The 19,475-nt window shown below is 43.1% G+C and overlaps 1 protein-coding gene across 8 annotated transcripts in view; it reads left to right on the top strand.

The window, feature by feature from the left end:
* Positions 1-19,475, top strand: part of dclk2a (doublecortin-like kinase 2a) — a 313,388-nt gene that overhangs the window by 275,121 nt on the left and 18,792 nt on the right. For all 8 annotated transcript variants that reach the window (XM_055646576.1, XM_055646603.1, XM_055646586.1 and 5 more), the window contains 5 exons: positions 9,595-9,728; positions 10,694-10,771; positions 14,445-14,541; positions 17,207-17,287; positions 19,069-19,182. In XM_055646576.1, coding sequence (XP_055502551.1) covers positions 9,595-9,728; positions 10,694-10,771; positions 14,445-14,541; positions 17,207-17,287; positions 19,069-19,182 — 504 coding nt within the window. The remainder of the gene's footprint in view (positions 1-9,594; positions 9,729-10,693; positions 10,772-14,444; positions 14,542-17,206; positions 17,288-19,068; positions 19,183-19,475) is intronic.

The following is a 19,475-nucleotide window of genomic DNA, read 5'->3' on the forward strand; positions in this document are numbered from 1 at the left end:
TGAAATTTTATCAAAATTGCTCAGCTTAATGAGGTGCTTGGTGCACGGGCAGTACACTTCCAGATCTTTGAAGCAAGACCTCTGTGTGAATGACACACCCAAGCACAGGGTCAACCTACAATATTCAGTTTGACACCACATCTGTGAAATTGTACAATGCAAAAGCAGAGGCCCTGAGTAGCAAAGCAGATGTTGGCTGGGATGGGGAACATTGAAGCCTGCCTTGCAGCTTAAGTGCCTGACCCGTCCCAGGGCCCTGCCGGCTAGTGTGCGACATTCATCATCGTTCAGATAAGCTTTTCTTTTGAGTTTTCATTTTTACAGAACCCCGCAACAGCCCCCTTGCCCTCGGGCAAATACAATCATCTCCCCCGACCCGACCCACTGCCCAAACATCTTCCCGACCCCCCACCTCCCCTGATCTGTCTACATTTTCTTCGCCTTATTCCAGTACATCTCATCTTTACAATCTTCACTCCCTGGCTCACCACTACCCCCCCCCCCCACACACACACACACACCAGACCGCCACCATCTCCACCTTTTCACAACTCTACCTGGTCTCCAGAGCATGTCCTCTGCAGTCTCCATTTGCTTCACTGGTGAAACAATGTGTTGGTTTTCACTGGTAAGAGTGAAATCCTTGGGCCTCATCCACGATAAAATGTTCAAACGAGGACAACTCAGACAAAACTGTTGTGTCCCCTCCCCCCACCCACGAGATGCCACTTTAACATGCAATTTCATGTAGATTATAATTTCTGGCCCAACTACTTCGAACAGAGGATGAATAATGCTGTGGTGCATTATTTATGGCAACATTCACGGCTGATAATAGCAGTGATTATCAAAGGAGTTTAACAGGCATTTGGTAAGAAAATTAATTGAAGGATGTTGTTAATTAACCATGTATCCTGAGACTGGCCACATATACAATTCCTCAGTTCAATTTCTGCTTTTGTTTTTATTTCATTTTTGGCCAGTATTACATTTTTTTGGCACTAATACATGGAATTGTCAAAGATTTTAAAAACATCGTTCTCCAGATGGGGAAATCTTTGTTTTGGGCCCACTGTTTCTAATAAAGGATAGAAACATAGAAACATAGAAAATAGGTGCAGGAGGAGGCCATTCGGCCCTTTGATAAAACTACTTATTTTCTTGAACCTGAGACTGAGATCTATTCTGATTATTTTCAGAATTGAGGGGACATTTCAATACCTTCATCAGGACTTGTGCTTGAGGGTTTGCTGTCTGGTTATATTTTCCTGTCTTTGTCAGTGTTGCCGGCACATTTAGGAACGATGTCAAACTCTTGGTTGCCCCAGAATGGAATTGTGTATTATATTGTTTAGAGAACATAGAAACATAGAAATTAGGTGCAGGAGTAGGCCATTCGGCCCTTCGAGCCTGCACCGCCATTCAATATGATCATGGCTGATCATCCAACTCAGTATCCCGTACCTGCCTTCTCTCCATACCCCCTGATCCCCTTAGCCACAAGGGCCACATCTAACTCCCTCTTAAATATAGCCAATGAACTGGCCTCAACTACCCTCTGTGGCAGAGAGTTCCAGAGATTCACCACTCTCTGTGTGAAAAAAGTTCTTCTCATCTCGGTTTTAAAAGATTTCCCCTTTATCCTTAAGCTGTGACCCCTTGTCCTGGACTTCCCTAACATCGGGAACAATCTTCCTGCATCTAGCCTGTCCAACCCCTTAAGAATTTTGTAAGTTTCTATAAGATCCCCTCTCAATCTTCTAAATTCTAGAGAGTATAAACCAAGTCTATCCAGTCTTTCTTCATAAGACAGTCCTGACATCCCAGGAATCAGTCTGGTGAACCGTCTCTGCACTCCCTCTATGGCAATAATGTCCTTCCTCAGATTTGGAGACCAAAACTGTACGCAATACTCCAGGTGTGGTCTCACCAAGACCCTGTACAACTGCAGTAGAACCTCTCTGCTCCTATACTCAAATCCTTTTGCAATGAAAGTTAACATACCATTCGCTTTCTTTACTGCCTGCTGCACCTGCATGCCTACCTTTACTGAGAACTACGCTCTGTAAGAAAGGAACTGCAGATGCTGGTTTAAACTGAAGATGGACACAAAATGCTGGAGTAACTCAGCGGGACAGGCAGCATCTCTGGAGAGAAGGAATGGGTGATGTTACGGTTCGAGACCCTTCTTCGGACTGATACCAGTGGAGGGAGATACATAGATAAGGAAGTATAAGGTATGAAAAGGGCATCAATTATACCGGTGTCCAAGAAGAGTAAGGTGACGTGCCTCAATGACTACCGACCTGTGGCACTAACGCCGGTGGTGATGAAGTGCTTCGAGAGGCTGATCATGGAGCAAATCAACTCCTACCTCGACAAAAACCTGGACCCACTGCAGTTCGCTTACCGCCACAACAGATCAACAGTGGATGCGATCTCGCTGGCCCTCCACTCCACACTGGACCACTTGGACAACAAAAACTCATATGTCAGGCTGATATTCATTGATTACAACTCGGCATTTAATACCATCATCCCCTCCAAGCTGGTTACCAAACTCGTAGAACTGGGTCTCTGCGCATCCCTCTGCAATTGGATCCTCGACTTCCTCATCCACGGACCACAGTCTGTTCGTATTGGTGGAAATGTGTCAGACTCGATAACAATCAGCACGGGAGCACCTCAAGGCTGCGTGCTCAGCCCCCTGCTGTACTCACTCTATACTCATGACTGCGTAGCTGGTCATAGTGTGAACTCCATCATCAAGTTCGCTGACGACACCACTGTTGTGGGACGTATCACTGATGGGGATGAGTCCGAGTATAGAAGAGAGATCGAGCAACTGTCCATATGGTGCCAGCACAATAACCTGGCCCTCAACACCAGCAAAACCAAGGAACTGATTGTGGACTTTGGAAGTAGTAGGATGGGGACCGACCCACAGTCCCGTTTATATCAACGGGTCAATGGTTGAAAGGGTCAAGAGCTTCCAATTCCTGGGTGTGCACATCTCTGAAGATCTTTTCTGGTTCAAGAACACTGATCCAATTATCAAGAAAGCACATCAGCGCCTCTACTTCCTGAGAAGATTTCGGAGAGTCGGTTTGTCAAGGAAGACTCTCTCTAACTTCTACAGGTGCACAGTAGAGAGCATGCTGACCGGTTGCATCGTGGCTTGGTTCGGCAACCTGAGCGCCCTGGAGAGGAAGAGACTACAAAAAGTAGTAAACACTGCCCAGTCCATCATCGGCTTTGACCTTCCTTCCATCGAGGGGATTTATCGAAGTCGCTGCCTCAAAAAGGCTGGCAGTATCATCAAAGACCCACACCATCCTGGCCACACACCCATCTCCCTGCTACCTTCAGGTAGAAGGTACAGGTGCCTGAAGACTGCAACGACCAGGTTCAGGAATAGCTACTTCCCCACAGCCATCAGGCTATTAAACCTGGCTCGGACAAAACTCTGAACATTAATAACCCATTATTTGTTATTTGCACTTTATCAGTTTATTTATTCATGTGTTTTGTAGTCAATGCCTATTATGTTCTGTGTGCTGAAGCAAAGCAAGAATTTCATTGTCCTATCAGGGACACATGACAATAAACTTGAACTTGAAACGAGGACAAAGGGGCTGGAGATCAAGGAAAATGTAGAATAGATCATTGTTAGCTGGGAGAAGGTAACAACAAAGCAAACAGAGATAAAATCTACTCGGAGACAGTCAGACTGGTCAGAGAACTGGGAAAGGGGAGAGAGGGGGAAAGCAAGGGTTACTTGAAGTTAGAGAAGTCAATGTTCATATCACTGGGGTGTAAGCAGCCCAAGCAAAATATGAGGTGCTGTTACTGTGTGTTCACTGATAACTGGTGGAGGTACATAAGATTGAGAGCATGCACCACCAGACTCAAGAACAGTTTCTTCCCCTCTGCTTTCAGGCTTCTGAATGGTCCTTCCATAAGCTAGGGTACTGTTTGATTCACTTCTACCCCAATGTGGATAATGGTCTTTGTCCAAAGAACTATATTCTGCACTCTATCTTCTCTTTTACTCTATCTATTGTACTTGAGTTTGACTTGATTGTATTCATGTATGATATTTCTAATCTGTTTGGATACCATGCAAAGCAAAATATTTCACTGTTTCAATAATGTGAACACAATAAACCTAACCCTAAAGATGAAGCCAACAACTCTGACATACAGTATCGTTAGCTTGTGTATCCTGCACACCTTGATCATCCCCTGCAGGGCATGTCATCCCATTGCACCTTTATGCTTCACTAGAAAATATGTAGTTTTTACTAGATTAGATTAGATTAGATTAGATTAAATATTACTTTATTAATCCCCTTATTCAGGGGAAATTCAGATGTCCTTGCAGCACACTAATAAAAATACAACATAGCATTCAAGAAGTTTAACATAAAACAGAAAAACATCCCCCCACAGTGGTTCCCACTGTGGGGGAAGGCACAAAGTCCAGTCTCCATCCTCTTGTCCACCCAGAGTCGGGCCTATTGAGGCCTCCACAGTCGCCGTTACGGGGCCCGATGTTCCCGGCCGTTCTCGCCGGGTGATGGTACTCCGGTGTCGGGAGAACCCTCAGCGGCTTCGGGTGCCAGGAACGGCCGCCTTCTTACCGGAGACAAGAGACCGCGCTGAACGGAGCTTCACACACTGGCGATCTCGGCGAGAGATCCCAGGCTCCGGGATGTAAAGTTCAGCGCCGCAGCTGGCCGCTCCGCAGAATCGCGGCTCTACGATGTTATTATCGGCGGTCCCAGCATACTGGAGTTCCAGCACGGCGACTCAAGCAAGGCATCGCCCGCTCCGCGACAGCGCTCCAGCGCTGTGTGCCACCACCAAAGCCGAGGGTCTGGCCAGGTCCCCTCAGGAAACGTCGCTCCAGGACCCGCTGGTAGGCCGCGAGGACAGGTCGAAGGTGCTGCTCGGAGGAAGGCAGCCACTCCGACCAGGTAGGGACTTGAAAAAGCAGTTTCCCCCTTCCCCCCCACCACCCCCCACACATAAAAAGATTAGAACCCCCGACTACACACTTTAACGTACTAAAAATAATTAAAAAGAAGTGAAAAAACCTGACAGCTGCAGGACTAATTAATTGATATTGGGGTTTTTTTCTCCCAAACTATTGGGGGAAAGATATGTTAAAATAAAAAGTTAAATTGTTGATCTTCCAGTTTTATTTTTCTCATTGTTAAGAATAGCTGCTGAAAATTAAATTGAAATTCTGATCATTTAGTTGTATTGAGAAAACATTTTGAGAACACAGATAATAGAAACATAGAAAAATAGGTGCAGGAGTAGGCCATTCAGCCCTTATTTCCTGCTTTTTTTCCCCCTTTATTTCCTGCGTTCTTTCCTGCTTTGCCACATCCCTTGATTCCTTTAGCCCTAAGAAGGAAATCTAGCTCTCTCTTGAAAACATCCAGCGAATTGGCTTCCACTGCCTTCTGTGCCTGAGAATTCCACAGATTCACAACTCTCTGGGTGAAGAAGTTTTTCCTCATCTCAGTCCTAAATGGCCTACCCCTTATTGTTAAACTGTGAAACCTGTTCTGGACTTTCCCAACATCGGGAATATTTTTCCTGCATAATGTACCAAATTTAAGAAAAATGGTGGGAGTTGCCCGTCAGTACTGCATCTTAGAGAACTTGTCCGCAAGTCACTTTCTTCTCAACACCCATAGAGCTCGAAGATCTTATGCAGTTTGATTGGAAATCTTTATCATTTAATGTGCCGTTCTGCTACTTAAATTCCGCAAGTACAACTTTTAAAAACTACTGTGCTTATATAGTTTAAATAAACGAAACATTTGAGAGGCATGTCCTTTCAGGGTAATGTTGGAGTCATACTGTTCCTTTTTTATTGGATTATTGAGGGGGGCAGGGGGAGGGGGTGTGGAATCTGGGCATCATTGGCAAGACCAACATTAATTCCCCTTTTGTGCACCCGGAGCTTGCTTGAAATACTGTGGGTCCTTCTGGTGCAGTCTTACTCCTGCAGTTTTCTTTGGTAGGAAGTTAACACCTCCGTACAAAATCCTTTTGCAAAACAAAAAAAAATCACACTCAGCCTGAAATGCTCAGCGTGCAACAGACACGATCCTGTCACGAGTCGTCACTGGAAAAAGGAATGTGGAGCTCAAGTGAGAAATTTGAAACATGCAGGCTGTGGATGTGTATCCTTTTATGGAGCATTCCAAGTAAGAACTTGTGTCTTTCCAGACGTTTTGATTTTTAATCATTTTAAAATGTCTTCATCAATGAAGCCAAAAAGCTTTGATATGACAAAAATAGACATTTATTCCTCTAATTTGTAGATTTTCATAGTGTGACTCCCTCCATGGACTAAAATAACGGTTCATCATGCGGGTGCAGCACACTGAAAACCACTCTATCATCTCCTGCTGGAGAATTGGCCATATTCCCCTGGCCATGCTTAAAGCACATCAGAAAGAGGCAAGCCAAACTGTTAATTAAGAACAAAACTAATCCCTCAGGAAAACAATAACCAAATTATGAGAAACACTGTAAACATCTCATCAGACAGTTAACTGAATTGCAGCATGATCAGGATAACTTTTAAGTTTTCATTACATAAAAGTAATGAAGATTCTTAGAAATGTAAAAGATAATGGCAAAGGAGCTAAACGTGCACAGATCGAGAAAATTAGCATGAGATTGCAATGCACAGTTAACCTTTGCCTCATTGCCTCTAGTGCAGGTAGTTTGCCAACATTGTGCTGCCTTCTCATTTACTTCATTACTGTCTGCAGCCAACATGAGGTGCCTTTGTTCATTGGCTTATCTCACAGCTGGAGGCCAGAAGCACTAAATTTAGCCGGCACCACTCACAGCCAGCACATTTTAACTTAATCCGAGATGTATTCTGGCTAGAGGGCATTCCAGAGCAAATTCTACCCTGGAAGATACTCAATGATAGCATTACACGTGAGACAGCGTTGGATAGGTGAAAGAAATTCATAGGGGTGATACCCTGTTTCCACTGGGATGGGGATAACTCTGATAGTCTCAAGTGTTGAGCCCACAGCATTTAAATGCAGTGCAATCAAATGGCCTAACAATTGTGATCAGAATCAACAAATATATCCACAAAACCCATCTCCCACAACAAGTAACAATATATTTAAAACTTTAGATACTGTTCAGTAATTTACCAGTAATCTCCTTCAAGTAGGACTCATATTGAACATTGGTATACTTCATCAAACCCGCACTGTTGCTAACCTCAGATATGCTTCTGCTTTTGCCAGGTTTTCCACCATGTGAGCTACAGCAAACAAAAATAAATGCAGGCTACTCGTTAGCACATCTCTGCTCTATTGCAGGAAAAATTATATATAAACTCAAGTCACAACCACAAATGTAAAGTAGGCCTCTGTAGTTCCACTGATTTACCCCAGTGAAGGAAATCATGTTCTGACGTGGAATATCTATTGTTGAAACCATAGCCAGGAGCAAGGCTGAAACCTTTGAAGATAATGGTATCCTCATACCTAATCCACTTTTTTGCATTCCTTTCTTCCGTCATTTCGTAAATCATCATGTAATTCCGCAAGGATTTACACCATGATCAAGATGCAAGTTGGTACCATGGTGGAAATTCTCCATTTGCCTGGATGAGAGCTACTTCAATAAATCTCAAGAAGCTCAACATCACCCAGGACAAAGTAACCCATTTGATTTACCACGTAAATTCACAAAATCCACCAATACCAAACCCTGGCTGAAGTGCGTGTGATCCACATAATGCACTGCAGCATATCGCCAGGACTACTTTAACAGCACCAGCCAAATACATGACCTCTTGCTGGAACTAAACACGCAGCAACCGGATGTGAATACCACCATCTGCGAGTTGGTGTTTTTTCGAGTTACTCACCATAAGACTTGAAAAAACATCGCCGTATCTTCATGGTTGCTTTGTTGAATCTCTGAAATATCTAATCTAACCAACTTACAAGACCAGAAGTTCTAGAAGGCAGCGAGTGATGGAAAATAAATATTTGCCTGGAGAGTGATATTCACAGAAGAATAAAAAATAGATACTGCATATAAGTCTGCACCGAATGATCTGTAACTGATAGGCAGGAAGAAAGAATGGCCCAAATACTCAGAGAACAAGGTCATTCATGACTTTCACTGCAGATGGCTCAGATAAGGACGGACTTTGTTGGGATGGTCGTAGAATCACACAGCATAGAGTCACAAGGCCCTTTGACCTGCCAAACCCACACCAACCATCAAGCATCCATTTACACTAATCCAATACTAATCCCCACATTCCCATCAATACCTCTCAGATTCTGCCACTCACCTGCACACTGGGATCAATTTAAAGTGGCCAATAAACCTACCAACACGTACGTCCATTGGTTGTGGGAGGAAATCAGAGCACTTGAAGGAAACACACGCAGGCATTGGGAGAGTATGTAAATTCCACACATTGGAGGTGAGGGTCGAACCTGTGTCGGAGAAGTGAGGCTGTCTTCATTAGCAGGGTCACTTTGCTGCCCTTGTATTACTTTGGACAATCATCATATGCGGAACACCTGCAACAATGTGAGGTCTATAATTGATCTTATTGATATATTATCATTACACGGCTTTATAGACCTGAGGTCATACTCAACTTAAACTAAACCAACTTTCTTCTTCTTCTTAAGCCCTTTGCTCTTCTAGGGAGCATAGGCCGTTGACAAATGTCCTCCATCTCACTCGGTTGTTGGCAGTCCTTTCGAGATCTCCCCAGTTGAGCCGACTCTCGGACGTTCCAGTCTGAACATCTCTTCTCCAGCTGTTCGTAGGTTGTCGTAGCTGGACGTCCCGAGTCGCAAGGAATTGTGTCACCGGTTGACGGAGTTTGCCGTAGCGTGACGTTGATCAGGTGGTAGTTTGTCGTGGACATTGTCGTGGGGTGGGTGCATTCCCGGCATCACGCCGCGACAGTGACTGTCGCCAGAGCTGCCTAAAATATCGCCTGTGGGACAGGCCCTCTCTGGGTTGAATGTAGGATTTTGGTGGTGGGTAAACTGAGGCAAGCTGGAGATAAATTGTTTCAGGTATAGAATCAGGCAGTCTTTGTGCTGGAGGCCAATGATGTATGGAGATCAGCTCAGTGTCAGCGAGGATAGGGTAAATGGCAGTGACAGAGAGTGGTCAGAGAGAGAGCTTGAAACTGTTGTGACAAACGCCATTTTGTGGTGGGGAAATAAGATATTGGTTACATTTCTCTGTGAGTAAATTGAAGACTGCATAATTCTGAATATCTTAGCATTGTTTGTCCTTTCTGGCATGATGAGAGCTTCTGTTTCTGAAAAAATATGTTTGATCTAGCCTCAGAACAACTCGCAAATGAATTGTTTGTTCTAGAAATCCTGAAAATTGACAAATTTGTTATTCCACGGATTTCTTTTATAACTTCCAAAGCTATTCTTTGGATTGTCATTCTACATTTGAAATATCTTGTGAATTTTGTATCCACTCGTACAATCTTTGATTTACTGAACCAGGTACTTCAATGATCATAATTTTTCTCTATCCTTGCAGGTGTGTGAATATGTAGATGGAACCAAGTCCTTGAAACTGGGTGATTTTGGCCTGGCGACTGTGGTAGATGGGCCCCTGTATACAGTTTGTGGAACACCAACGTATGTTGCTCCAGAAATCATTGCAGAGAGGGGGTAAGTAGTCATCAGGAGGTTAAGGTTAGTTTTTTTTTTTTTTTTTTTTTTTTTTTTTTTTTTTTTTTTAAATTTTTGTTAGAAGCAATTGTACAAGAATAAAACATTTGGCATGTAAAATTATACAATTATTGTACAGCTTCAATTTTAACCTTTTAACCTGAAAATGAGTGAAAAGACGAGAGAAAGAAGAAGAGAGGGAAAAAGTGAAAAGTGAAAAGATAGGACCCCTGGACTACCAAAGTAGTGTGGCTAAAGAGTGAATAAAGATATAAGAGAGGAGAAAAAAAAAGAAAAAAGTGGAGAACCTGCCCCAGCTCAATAAACAGAATTATGGACAAGAAACAGCTCACCCAACAATGTTGTCTCCCACAAAATATTTTACTCTGAATACGTTGCAACAGAAGTCATTTTATGTCGCAACGATCTATGAGGCTTATATTTTCGATCAACGATCTGTTGCTACCCATCCACAAATAGCTGCTCCATTAGATATCTTCCTGTGTTGTAACTGCATCTTTATTGTTTATTTATTCCCATCATTTTTATATTCAGTAAATTTCTGAATAATATTTCTATTGTGTCTGTTTATTTCTACGAATGAAATGTCTTAGTCAATGATAAACTCTTATGAGAAGTAGGGCAGTAAGTCTTGGGAAATGTGACAAATTTGCAAATGAGCTGGATACACAGTATGTTGCTTCCGATCTCATATGGTTTTGAATCCAGTGTAAGCTGGTGCATCTATTTCAACCTGATTTAATTATAATAAATTGTTTTGAAAATGTCATCTCTCCAAGGATAAATATTTTTCCATGGGCCCATTCAAGCCATGTGAAAAAAACTGTCCATGATGTTGATAACTTACAATTGAACTGTTGGGCACCATTATTTATTTTGTTCAACCAAAATAACAAAAGAACATTCTTTTGGTTAAATGACTTATTTTGTTAATGTTCTTACAGATATGGCTTGAAGGTTGACATTTGGGCAGCAGGCGTCATTACGTACATCCTCCTGTGTGGCTTCCCCCCATTCCGCAGGTAATTTATTGCATACAATAGACAATAGGTGCAGGAGTAGGCCATTCGGCCCTTCGAGCCAGCACCTCCATTCAATGTGATCATGGCTGATCATCCTCAATCAGTACCCCATTCCTGCCTTCTCCCCATATCCCCTGACTCCGCTATTTTTAAGAGCCCTATCTAGCTCTCTCATGAAAGCATCCAGAGAACCTGCCTCCACCGAGGCAGAGAATTCCACAGACACAGTTAAGGTAAAATCTCTTTCCGATCCTAGCTGGTGACAGGAGCATGATGCATCTGAAGTTGGAGGCATGAAAATAACTAACCACAGATGATGTTTGGCTTCCGAAGCTGCTGAGATTTCCAATATTTCTTAACAGGTTCTAGAAACAAGAGAAGAAGGTACAGAAAAAAGAATCAAGTGAAGGTTACAGAAGTTCTCTGTCCTTTGTCCCTCAGATCCCAGCTGAGGATCACTAGGTGTTAGAGCAGAAAATTATTTCAACTAGGGAGAGGGAGAGAACCGAAAGGGGCTGAGTGAGTAGATTGTGCCGGTGATTGGTTCCAGTGAAATCTTCTGCCAGGAAATTGGTCTAAGCATTTCTGTCTGTAATTCTCTGGAATGCTGGAGGTCGATGGGGGAACTGATAGAAATATATAACAATTATGAGAGGGATAATATGGTAGACAGTCGGAACCCTTTTCCCAGGATGAGAATATCAAATATAAGGGTAGGAAAGGAGGGGGGCATAGCTTTAGGTTTGTGGGGGCAAAGTTTAAAGGAGATGTATGGGGTACGTACTTTACACAGACAGTGGTGATTGGCTGGAATGTGTTGACAGTTCTGATGGTGGAGGCAGATATGACAGTGGCATTTAAGAGATGTTTGGAAAGGTACGTGGATATGCAGGGAATAGAGGGGTATGGATTAAGTGCAGGCAGATAAGAGTTTATCTTGGCATCATATTTGGTACAGACACTATGGACCAAAGGGCATGTTCTTGTGCTGTTACTGCTCCACATTCTGATGTAGCTTCACTCTTATGTCTAGTAACATGAGAAATGACTCAAAACATATTTCTTCCCCTATTGTCATAAATTGGAGTTTTTGGGTAACACCTGTCATTCTCATTGAACCCTCATGATATGGCATCAGATGAGTCTTCTGTATGTGGATATTTATATATATATATATACTGTCTGGCAATTGTAAAAACTATTCTGTAACTCATCCTGTACCTCAGATTTTCAGTTACGATCGTTTTTCGGTTCAAGGTTGTTATATTAATTTAACTGTGTGGACATTTCAACTTCCTTATCCCATCCTTACCAAGTATGTCCTGATTCCCAGCACTTCCACTATTCTTTCATGGCTCTGGCCAGTACAATCTTCCATGACCTGGTGGACAACTATCACTGTGTCGCTCATTTAAAACCATATTCTCCAACGATATGCCACTTCTTCTGAGTCCCTTTCCTATATCTTTCAAGTTAGGCTGTATCAAACATCAGCTATAATTACAAAAACGTCTATCTACCAGAATGTCAGTGCAATCTTGATGACATGCTTCCTTAAAGTCACTCTCCTGTGTTCTGTTGGCCATTGGCTTTCCAGGAACACAACAAAAAGATTTTCTTGATAGTCATAGTGAAACAGGGCCTTTGGCTCATCTGACCCACAGCAACCAACATGTGCCACCTGCCTGTGTTTAGCCCATATCCCTCTAGATATAGATATAGATAGATATGCCATTTATTGTCACTATACATGTACAGTGAAACTGAAAGCTGCTCGTACTCAGTGCATACATACAATTTTACACAAAAAACAAGAAACAGAAAACAAAACAGAAGGGAGATGGGGGGGGGAATAGGTGCACAAATTCTACGGCGCTACATACATATATACATATATACAGATGGAAGTCCGTGTTGGGCGGTGTAGTCAGTGAATGTGTGGATTTGAATTCATGGTAGATATAATTCTCGGGAAGCAGCTATTCCTGAGTCTGTTTGTCCTGGATTTGATGCACCTATAGCGCCTTCCAGAGGGCAGCAGGTCGAACAGTCCAAACGCAGGATGGGAGCTGTCTTTGGTGATCTTCTTTGCCCTGCTAAGGCAGCGGGAGGTGTAGATGTCCATCAGGGAGGGGAGAGGGCAACCAATGATCCTCTGCGCTGTCCTGGTTACCCTCTGAAGCCTCTCCCTGTCTGCCATGGTGCAGCTGCCATACCATGCTGTAATGCAGTATGTCAGCAGGCTCTCGATGGACGAGCGGTAGAAGGTCAGCAGCAGGTTAGAGTCTAGGTTGTGCTTCCTGAGGACCCTCAGGAAGTGCAGCCGCTGCTGAGCCTTCTTGATGACCGCTGTCGTGTTGTCCGTCCAGGAGATGTCAGCCGCGATATGGACGCCGAGAAACCGGAAGGTGTTGACCCTCTCCACACACTCGCCGTTGATGTGTAGGGGGGCTAAGTCGGTGCTGTGCCTCCTGAAGTCGACAATGAGCTCTTTTGTTTTCCTGGTGTTCAGAGCCAGATTGTTTTCTGAGCACCAGGTTGTCAACTTCAGGACTTCCTCTCTGTAGGCTGCCTCGTCTCCCTTTGAAATAAGTCCGACCACAGTAGTGTCGTCAGCAAATTTGACGATGCGGTTGTTGTTGTGGGCCGGACTACAGTCGTAGGTGTAGAGACAGTATAAGAGGGGGCTTAGCACACAGCCCTGTGGGGAACCGGTACTCTAAACCTGTCCTATCCATGTACCTGTCCAAGTGTTTCTTAAATGTTTCGATAATACCTGCCTCAGCTACCTCCTCAGGCAGCTCGTTCCATACACCCACCACCTTTTGTGTGAAAAAGTATCCTTCAGGTTCCTATTAAGTCTTTTCCCCCCTCACCTTAAACCTATAAATAAATTAATGATACACAAAAAACTGGAGTAACTCAGCGGGTCAGGCAGCATCTCTGGAGAGAAGGAATGGGTGACGTTTCAGGTCTCGAAATCCATGAGACGCAACTGTTCTTTGTATATATTGATGCTGCTTCTCCCTCTCCATCCTTTAATGCAAAATAATGAGCGGGGAAGGTGAAGGCACTTTTGCCCCTTTCCTCCTTATCCTTCTTCATCCCTCTGTTTTGCTCGCTGTCTTACTGCTCATTACCTGAAGTCAACAGACAATAGATTTTGGCATAAAGCAGGATGAGTTGTGCAAAGATAGACACAAAAAGCTGGAGTAACTCAGCGGGACAGGCAGCATTTGTGGAGAGGAACGGGTGACATGCACCTCACCCATTCCTTCTCTCCAGAGATGCTGCCTGGCCTGGCTAAGTTACTCCAGCTTTTTGTGCCCACCTTCGGTTTAAAACAGCATCTGCAGTTCCTTTGAACACGATAAATTGATGATATTTATTTTCCAGCATTATTGAGAATTTAAGAAATAGAATCAAACTGGATTGATTTTGCCTCTATCTCACCAGGGATTAACTTTACTGAACCTTTTTCCTTCCGCCCACAATATTTAATATGTAAAAGAATATGTGATTCTGTTTGTAGTTTGTTTGCTTGTTTGTTTGTTTGTCTTTTTGCACAAAGTCCGCGAGCATTGCCACTTTTCATTTCACTGCACATCTCGTATGTGTATGTGACGAATAAACTTCTTGACTTGATATTAACAGCATTTTTGTGATTCTACAGTGAAAACAACGTGCAGGAGGACCTGTTTGACCAGATTCTTGTTGGCCGCCTAAAATTTCCATCTCCTTACTGGGACAATATCACGGGCTCTGCTAAAGTATGTAAAGGGAATTCCGAAGCATTTTGTGGGGATCGAAAATATCACCCTGTCAGATTATGTGTGGAGATGATGTGTGGCGTATAGATGGGAAGTGACATACTGATGGATGATAGTGGTGGGGCTGATGGGTGGTATGGGGGGGGGAGGGAAGTTCTAACTTGGGGGATGGAGACACGATGGTCTGTGAATGTTGAGTTGCTGTGTAGCAGTGTACAGGATGGAGTCATCGTGGGGGGGATGGTGCAGTGTGAGATTATGAATGGCAATATGGGAGATGTGTGGTGAAGTGGGGATGAGAGGGTAATGAGTTGCAGTGTGGGATTTAAGGAATGTCAGCGAGGGGATAATGCGTAGTTGTCCAAGGGGTGTGCACTGGTGTGGAGGACAATGTGTGTTGGTTTGGGAAAGTCTTGGCATGGTGAAGTCAAGGATGATGAGGTATCTCAGAACCCTTGGTAATCAGCTTGTCATGCCACGTTAGTATTAATATTTGTTCCAACCTGATGAAAGGTAATCGCCCAAAATTGTCAACTCGTTTTATTTCTCTCCATAATCTGCCCAAGTATCTTCAGAATTTTCTCTTTTCAATTTATATTGCCGCATGTATCATCACATGTATTAGGCCTTGTTTGCCATCAATACTTTGCTTAGAAAACCTATATTGGTTCCTCATTCTTTGAATTTAAATGTATTCCAATCCTTCCACACCCAACTCTTTATCACTATTACCTCCTACAACAGTACAACCTTTAAGATATGTCTAACTCTAATTCTCGCTCTTCACAATTCCCACCACCGGCAGGGTTCTAAATTGTGGTATTCATATCTCTTTGTATTTTTCTTTCCTTCTTTAAGTCATTTCTTAAACTGCAAGGACGTGCAAAGTCCAAACAGACAGCATCTGAGGTCAGGATCAAACCCGGGTCCCTGGCGCTGCAAGGAAACAGGTCTACCACAGCGGCACTGTGCTGCACTACGTGGCAGCTGGGTGGCACCCCACCCACCACCCTAAACATGTATTCCCTTCACCCCCGCTGCACCTTGGCTTCAGTGTGTACCATCTATAACATATTACCTGGGCTATTCAGCCAACACCTACCATATACGCAACCACTACCACCAGGCTACAAGAGCAGCAGATATGTGGGAATAGAAACATAGAAAATAGGTGCAGGAGTAGGCCATTCGGCCCTTCAACCCTGCACCGCCATTCAATATGATCATGGCTGATCATCCAACTCAGTATCCTGTACCTGCCTTCTCTCCATACGCCCTGATCCCTTTAGCCACAAGGGTCACATCTAACTCCCTCTTAAATATAGCCAATGAACGGGCCTCAACAGCATTCTGTGGCAGAGAATTCCAGAGATTCACCACTCTCTGTGTAAAAAATGTTTTTCTCATCTCAGTCCTAAAAGATGTCCCCCTTAACTTTAAACTGTGACCCCTTGTTCGGGACTTCCCCAACATCTGGGACAATCTTCCTGCATCTAGCCTGTCCAACCCCTTAAGAATTTTGTAAGCTTCTATAAGATCCCCCCTCAATCTTCTAAATTCTAGCGAGTACAAACCGAGTCTATCCAGTCTTTCTTCATATGAAAGTCCTGACATCCCAGGAATCAGTCTGGTGAACCTTCTCTGTACTCCCTCTATGGCAAGAATGTCCTTCCTCAGATTAGGAGACCAAAACTGTACGCAATACTCCAGGTGTGGGTCTCACCAAGACACTGTACAACTGCAGTAGAACCTCCCTGCTCCTATACTCAAATCCCTTTGAAGGAATACCACCACCTTCTAAGAAACACACCACAATGGTTCATGTAGGTGGCTAAAAACCTCCTCACTGCCAGTTAGAGATGAGCAATAAACCCTGGCCTTATCTGTGGCATCCACATCATGGGAAAGGTTGCAGGCAGACAGGTTTAAGTAACGGAAGACATGATGGTGTAAATCTTATATTATTGTGGTGGTATTTACTCAAATCTTGTCAAAAGATTGAAATTCATTTGTAGGTGAAGGCTGTGGCTTTAAAACTTACATTGTTATTTTTCTAGCGGGACAATGAAAAAAACTCACCTTCTGACCTACTTAATATAGTGCGAATATTACAGGGAAGAGATGCTGCCTAGAATGGCTCTTACATAAGGTGAATGTAGCAAAATATGCCGTCTAGGCTTATAATTCTGCTGACAAACACTTCCCGCACAAAAGACTATAAGAGCTTAAAATGCATTGACCCAAAGGTTGTAAAAGAAAATAGACATGGTGTTTAAAAGGAAATTTAAAATACATTTGCTGCACCTTTCTCGAGCTTGGTTAATCTTGAGCAATGGCTACAATGCAAGGTGCTTCATTTCCCCCACAAAAACCCAACAATAAAGCCTGAGGTTCCTTCCCATCAGTTTCCTTCCCATACGCAAGAGAGCAAGAAAACCTTGCCCTATGCAGATCTTCCCTATTCAGTCTAATAAATCTGAGTTCAGTGGTAGATACTAATGTAATGTGTTTGATAAATGGTTTCTGTAGCGCACCATATACTATCAAAATATTACAGACTTTGCAGTTCTGTATAACATGTTAAATGGAGTGCACTGTGGCAGTGAGCTATCTTGAGTCTGAAACTGTAAATGCACCTGACCTTAATGCTCTCATTCTGTTGCAGGAATTGATTAGCCGAATGCTGCAGGTGAATATTGAGTCACGCTACACAGCTGAGAAAGTTCTGACTCATCCGTGGGTGGCTGTGAGTACTGATATAATAGAGAACTGCAAAATGTACTGACTTCCCCCACAGGAAAGACTGGCCAAGTGAATGTTGGCAGCAAGTGGACTATTAAGTATTGTACTAAAAATGTCCTCTCCTACCCGAATCCTGCCTGTTTAAAATATGACAGTGGGACAGATATGGGAGTGAACAGGCAGGAGAATAGCGAGCAGGGAAAAAGCAGAGCAGCTGAGGGTGGATCATAATAACTGTTCTCAATGACTTCCTGCTCCAAATAGACACAGACACACCCCGAGCTGCACACTCATTTCAGTCTATGACTTTCCCAATAACATGAATTACATTATAAATAAGATGAAAATACTAAAATACTGGATAGGCTAAATGGCTCAAAGTTAGTAAGTCTCTGGAGAGAGATACCACTTATACAAAGTGTTGAGAAAGCTCAGGGAGGAAATCCATGAGGCCCGACCATTCATTATAACTAGTGAGCAATGGAGAGCTACAAAAAGTTGGACAATGTAATGCCAAATTCAGTATGGATGATGAAGACAGACACAGGAAACTCCAGACTCATTCATCTTATTTATACACTCACAAAAAAAATGCACTTGATTATTGAGGTAAGTCTGGGTTTAAAGGGATGGTTGGCCCTGTTAATATAATTCCTCAAGACATGGAAATCCGAGAGTATTGCTGTTTCTCCGGATGGAGAAACATGCAGTGTGATCCCTGTTTTCTATGTTCTTGCTTCATGCAAGTCCATGACTTGTCTTTCCTTACATTATACAAGTCCTGATCTAGCAAATGGGAATATGATTTCAAATCTGCATATGAGGCAATGCTGCAGGTAGGGATAAGATGTTTGGAGACCCCAAGGATGAGTGACTTCAGTTTTCTGAATGAAATTGGAAGCAGTTTGGGAAAGTGATTGGAGGCAATGATAAACCTGAAGGTAGACACAAAATGCTGGAGTAATTCAGCGGGTCAGGCAGCATCTCTGGAGGAAAGGAATAGGTGATGTTTCGGGTCGAGACCCTTCTTCAGACTGAGAGCAAGGGGAGAGGGAAACTAGAGGTATGAAAAGGTATAAAGAACAAAAGAATGAAAGGTATGAAAAGAACAAATCAAGGCCAGCATCCTTGATCAAGGAAAGGTGGAGCCCACAATGGTCCATAGTTGGCTGTGGAAGAGGTGATAACAAGGGGATACGAACAATGAAACTCAGCAGGACAACAGTGAAACTAGTAGGACAACTAGGATGGGGGAGGGACAGAGGGAGTGCATGGGTGAGTTTTTTCCACCCAGAAAGTAATCAGCTGAGAGTTACAGAAGATGGTGAAGGATATTGAAAAAGATACCCAAGAATATGGAACTTGGCTCAAACTAGCAAAAGTTGATCTGCAGATTATTCTGGGCAATATTTTTCATTCATTTCAATAATTATGAAAATTGCAGGAGATATATTAGTCTAATCTAATAATTCTCATTCCCTTCAAAATCATTTAACTACTTTGTTTACATCATAATTACTTTTCAATACTACTGTTTATTGTGAAGATTGGATAATAAAGTGGCAAGATTGAAGCGCAGGCCCTGTTGGGTAGTATTGGGTATTAGAATTAGGCTCACTAAATATCGTAATGTTGATGCTTTGTGTCAGCAAACTAAGGATTACATTTAGCCGATATCGTGTTGTTCCTGTCCAGGACACATACATTTTCTGCAGCAGTCCAGAGGCAGTTGTGTGAATAGAAACCGATGGGAGATTTGACCTGTTCGATACTTCTTCTCTGCAGGATGATATGGCACAAGAGCAAGACATGCAGATGGCAGTAACTGGCAAATTAAGAAAGCACTTTAATCCAGCAGCAAAGCAGAATAACACTACAGCAGGCGTCAGCGTAATTATGGTGAGTTCAACTAATTGCCTCAGTTAAGGAAAATCTCCAACTAGAAATTCGACAGTGTTACTAACACTTCCTGCGAAGCAGTAATTTGATCAGAGCCCCTCTGGAAACTCCACTTAGCATCTCAGAATATTAAGTTGTAGGTCCATGCCTACAAACTCCAACAATGCATTTATTTGGGAGTACAAATTATATGGCTTGTGTCATTGGTGCAATAACTACATCTAGAAAGACACTGGTAGAGTCTTGTGGATGAAAGAGCAGATTTACAACTTATTCTTAAAAGGAAATTGGAA

This window comes from Leucoraja erinacea, chromosome 1 (assembly GCF_028641065.1).
Source record: "Leucoraja erinacea ecotype New England chromosome 1, Leri_hhj_1, whole genome shotgun sequence".
Lineage (NCBI taxonomy): Eukaryota > Metazoa > Chordata > Chondrichthyes > Rajiformes > Rajidae > Leucoraja > Leucoraja erinaceus.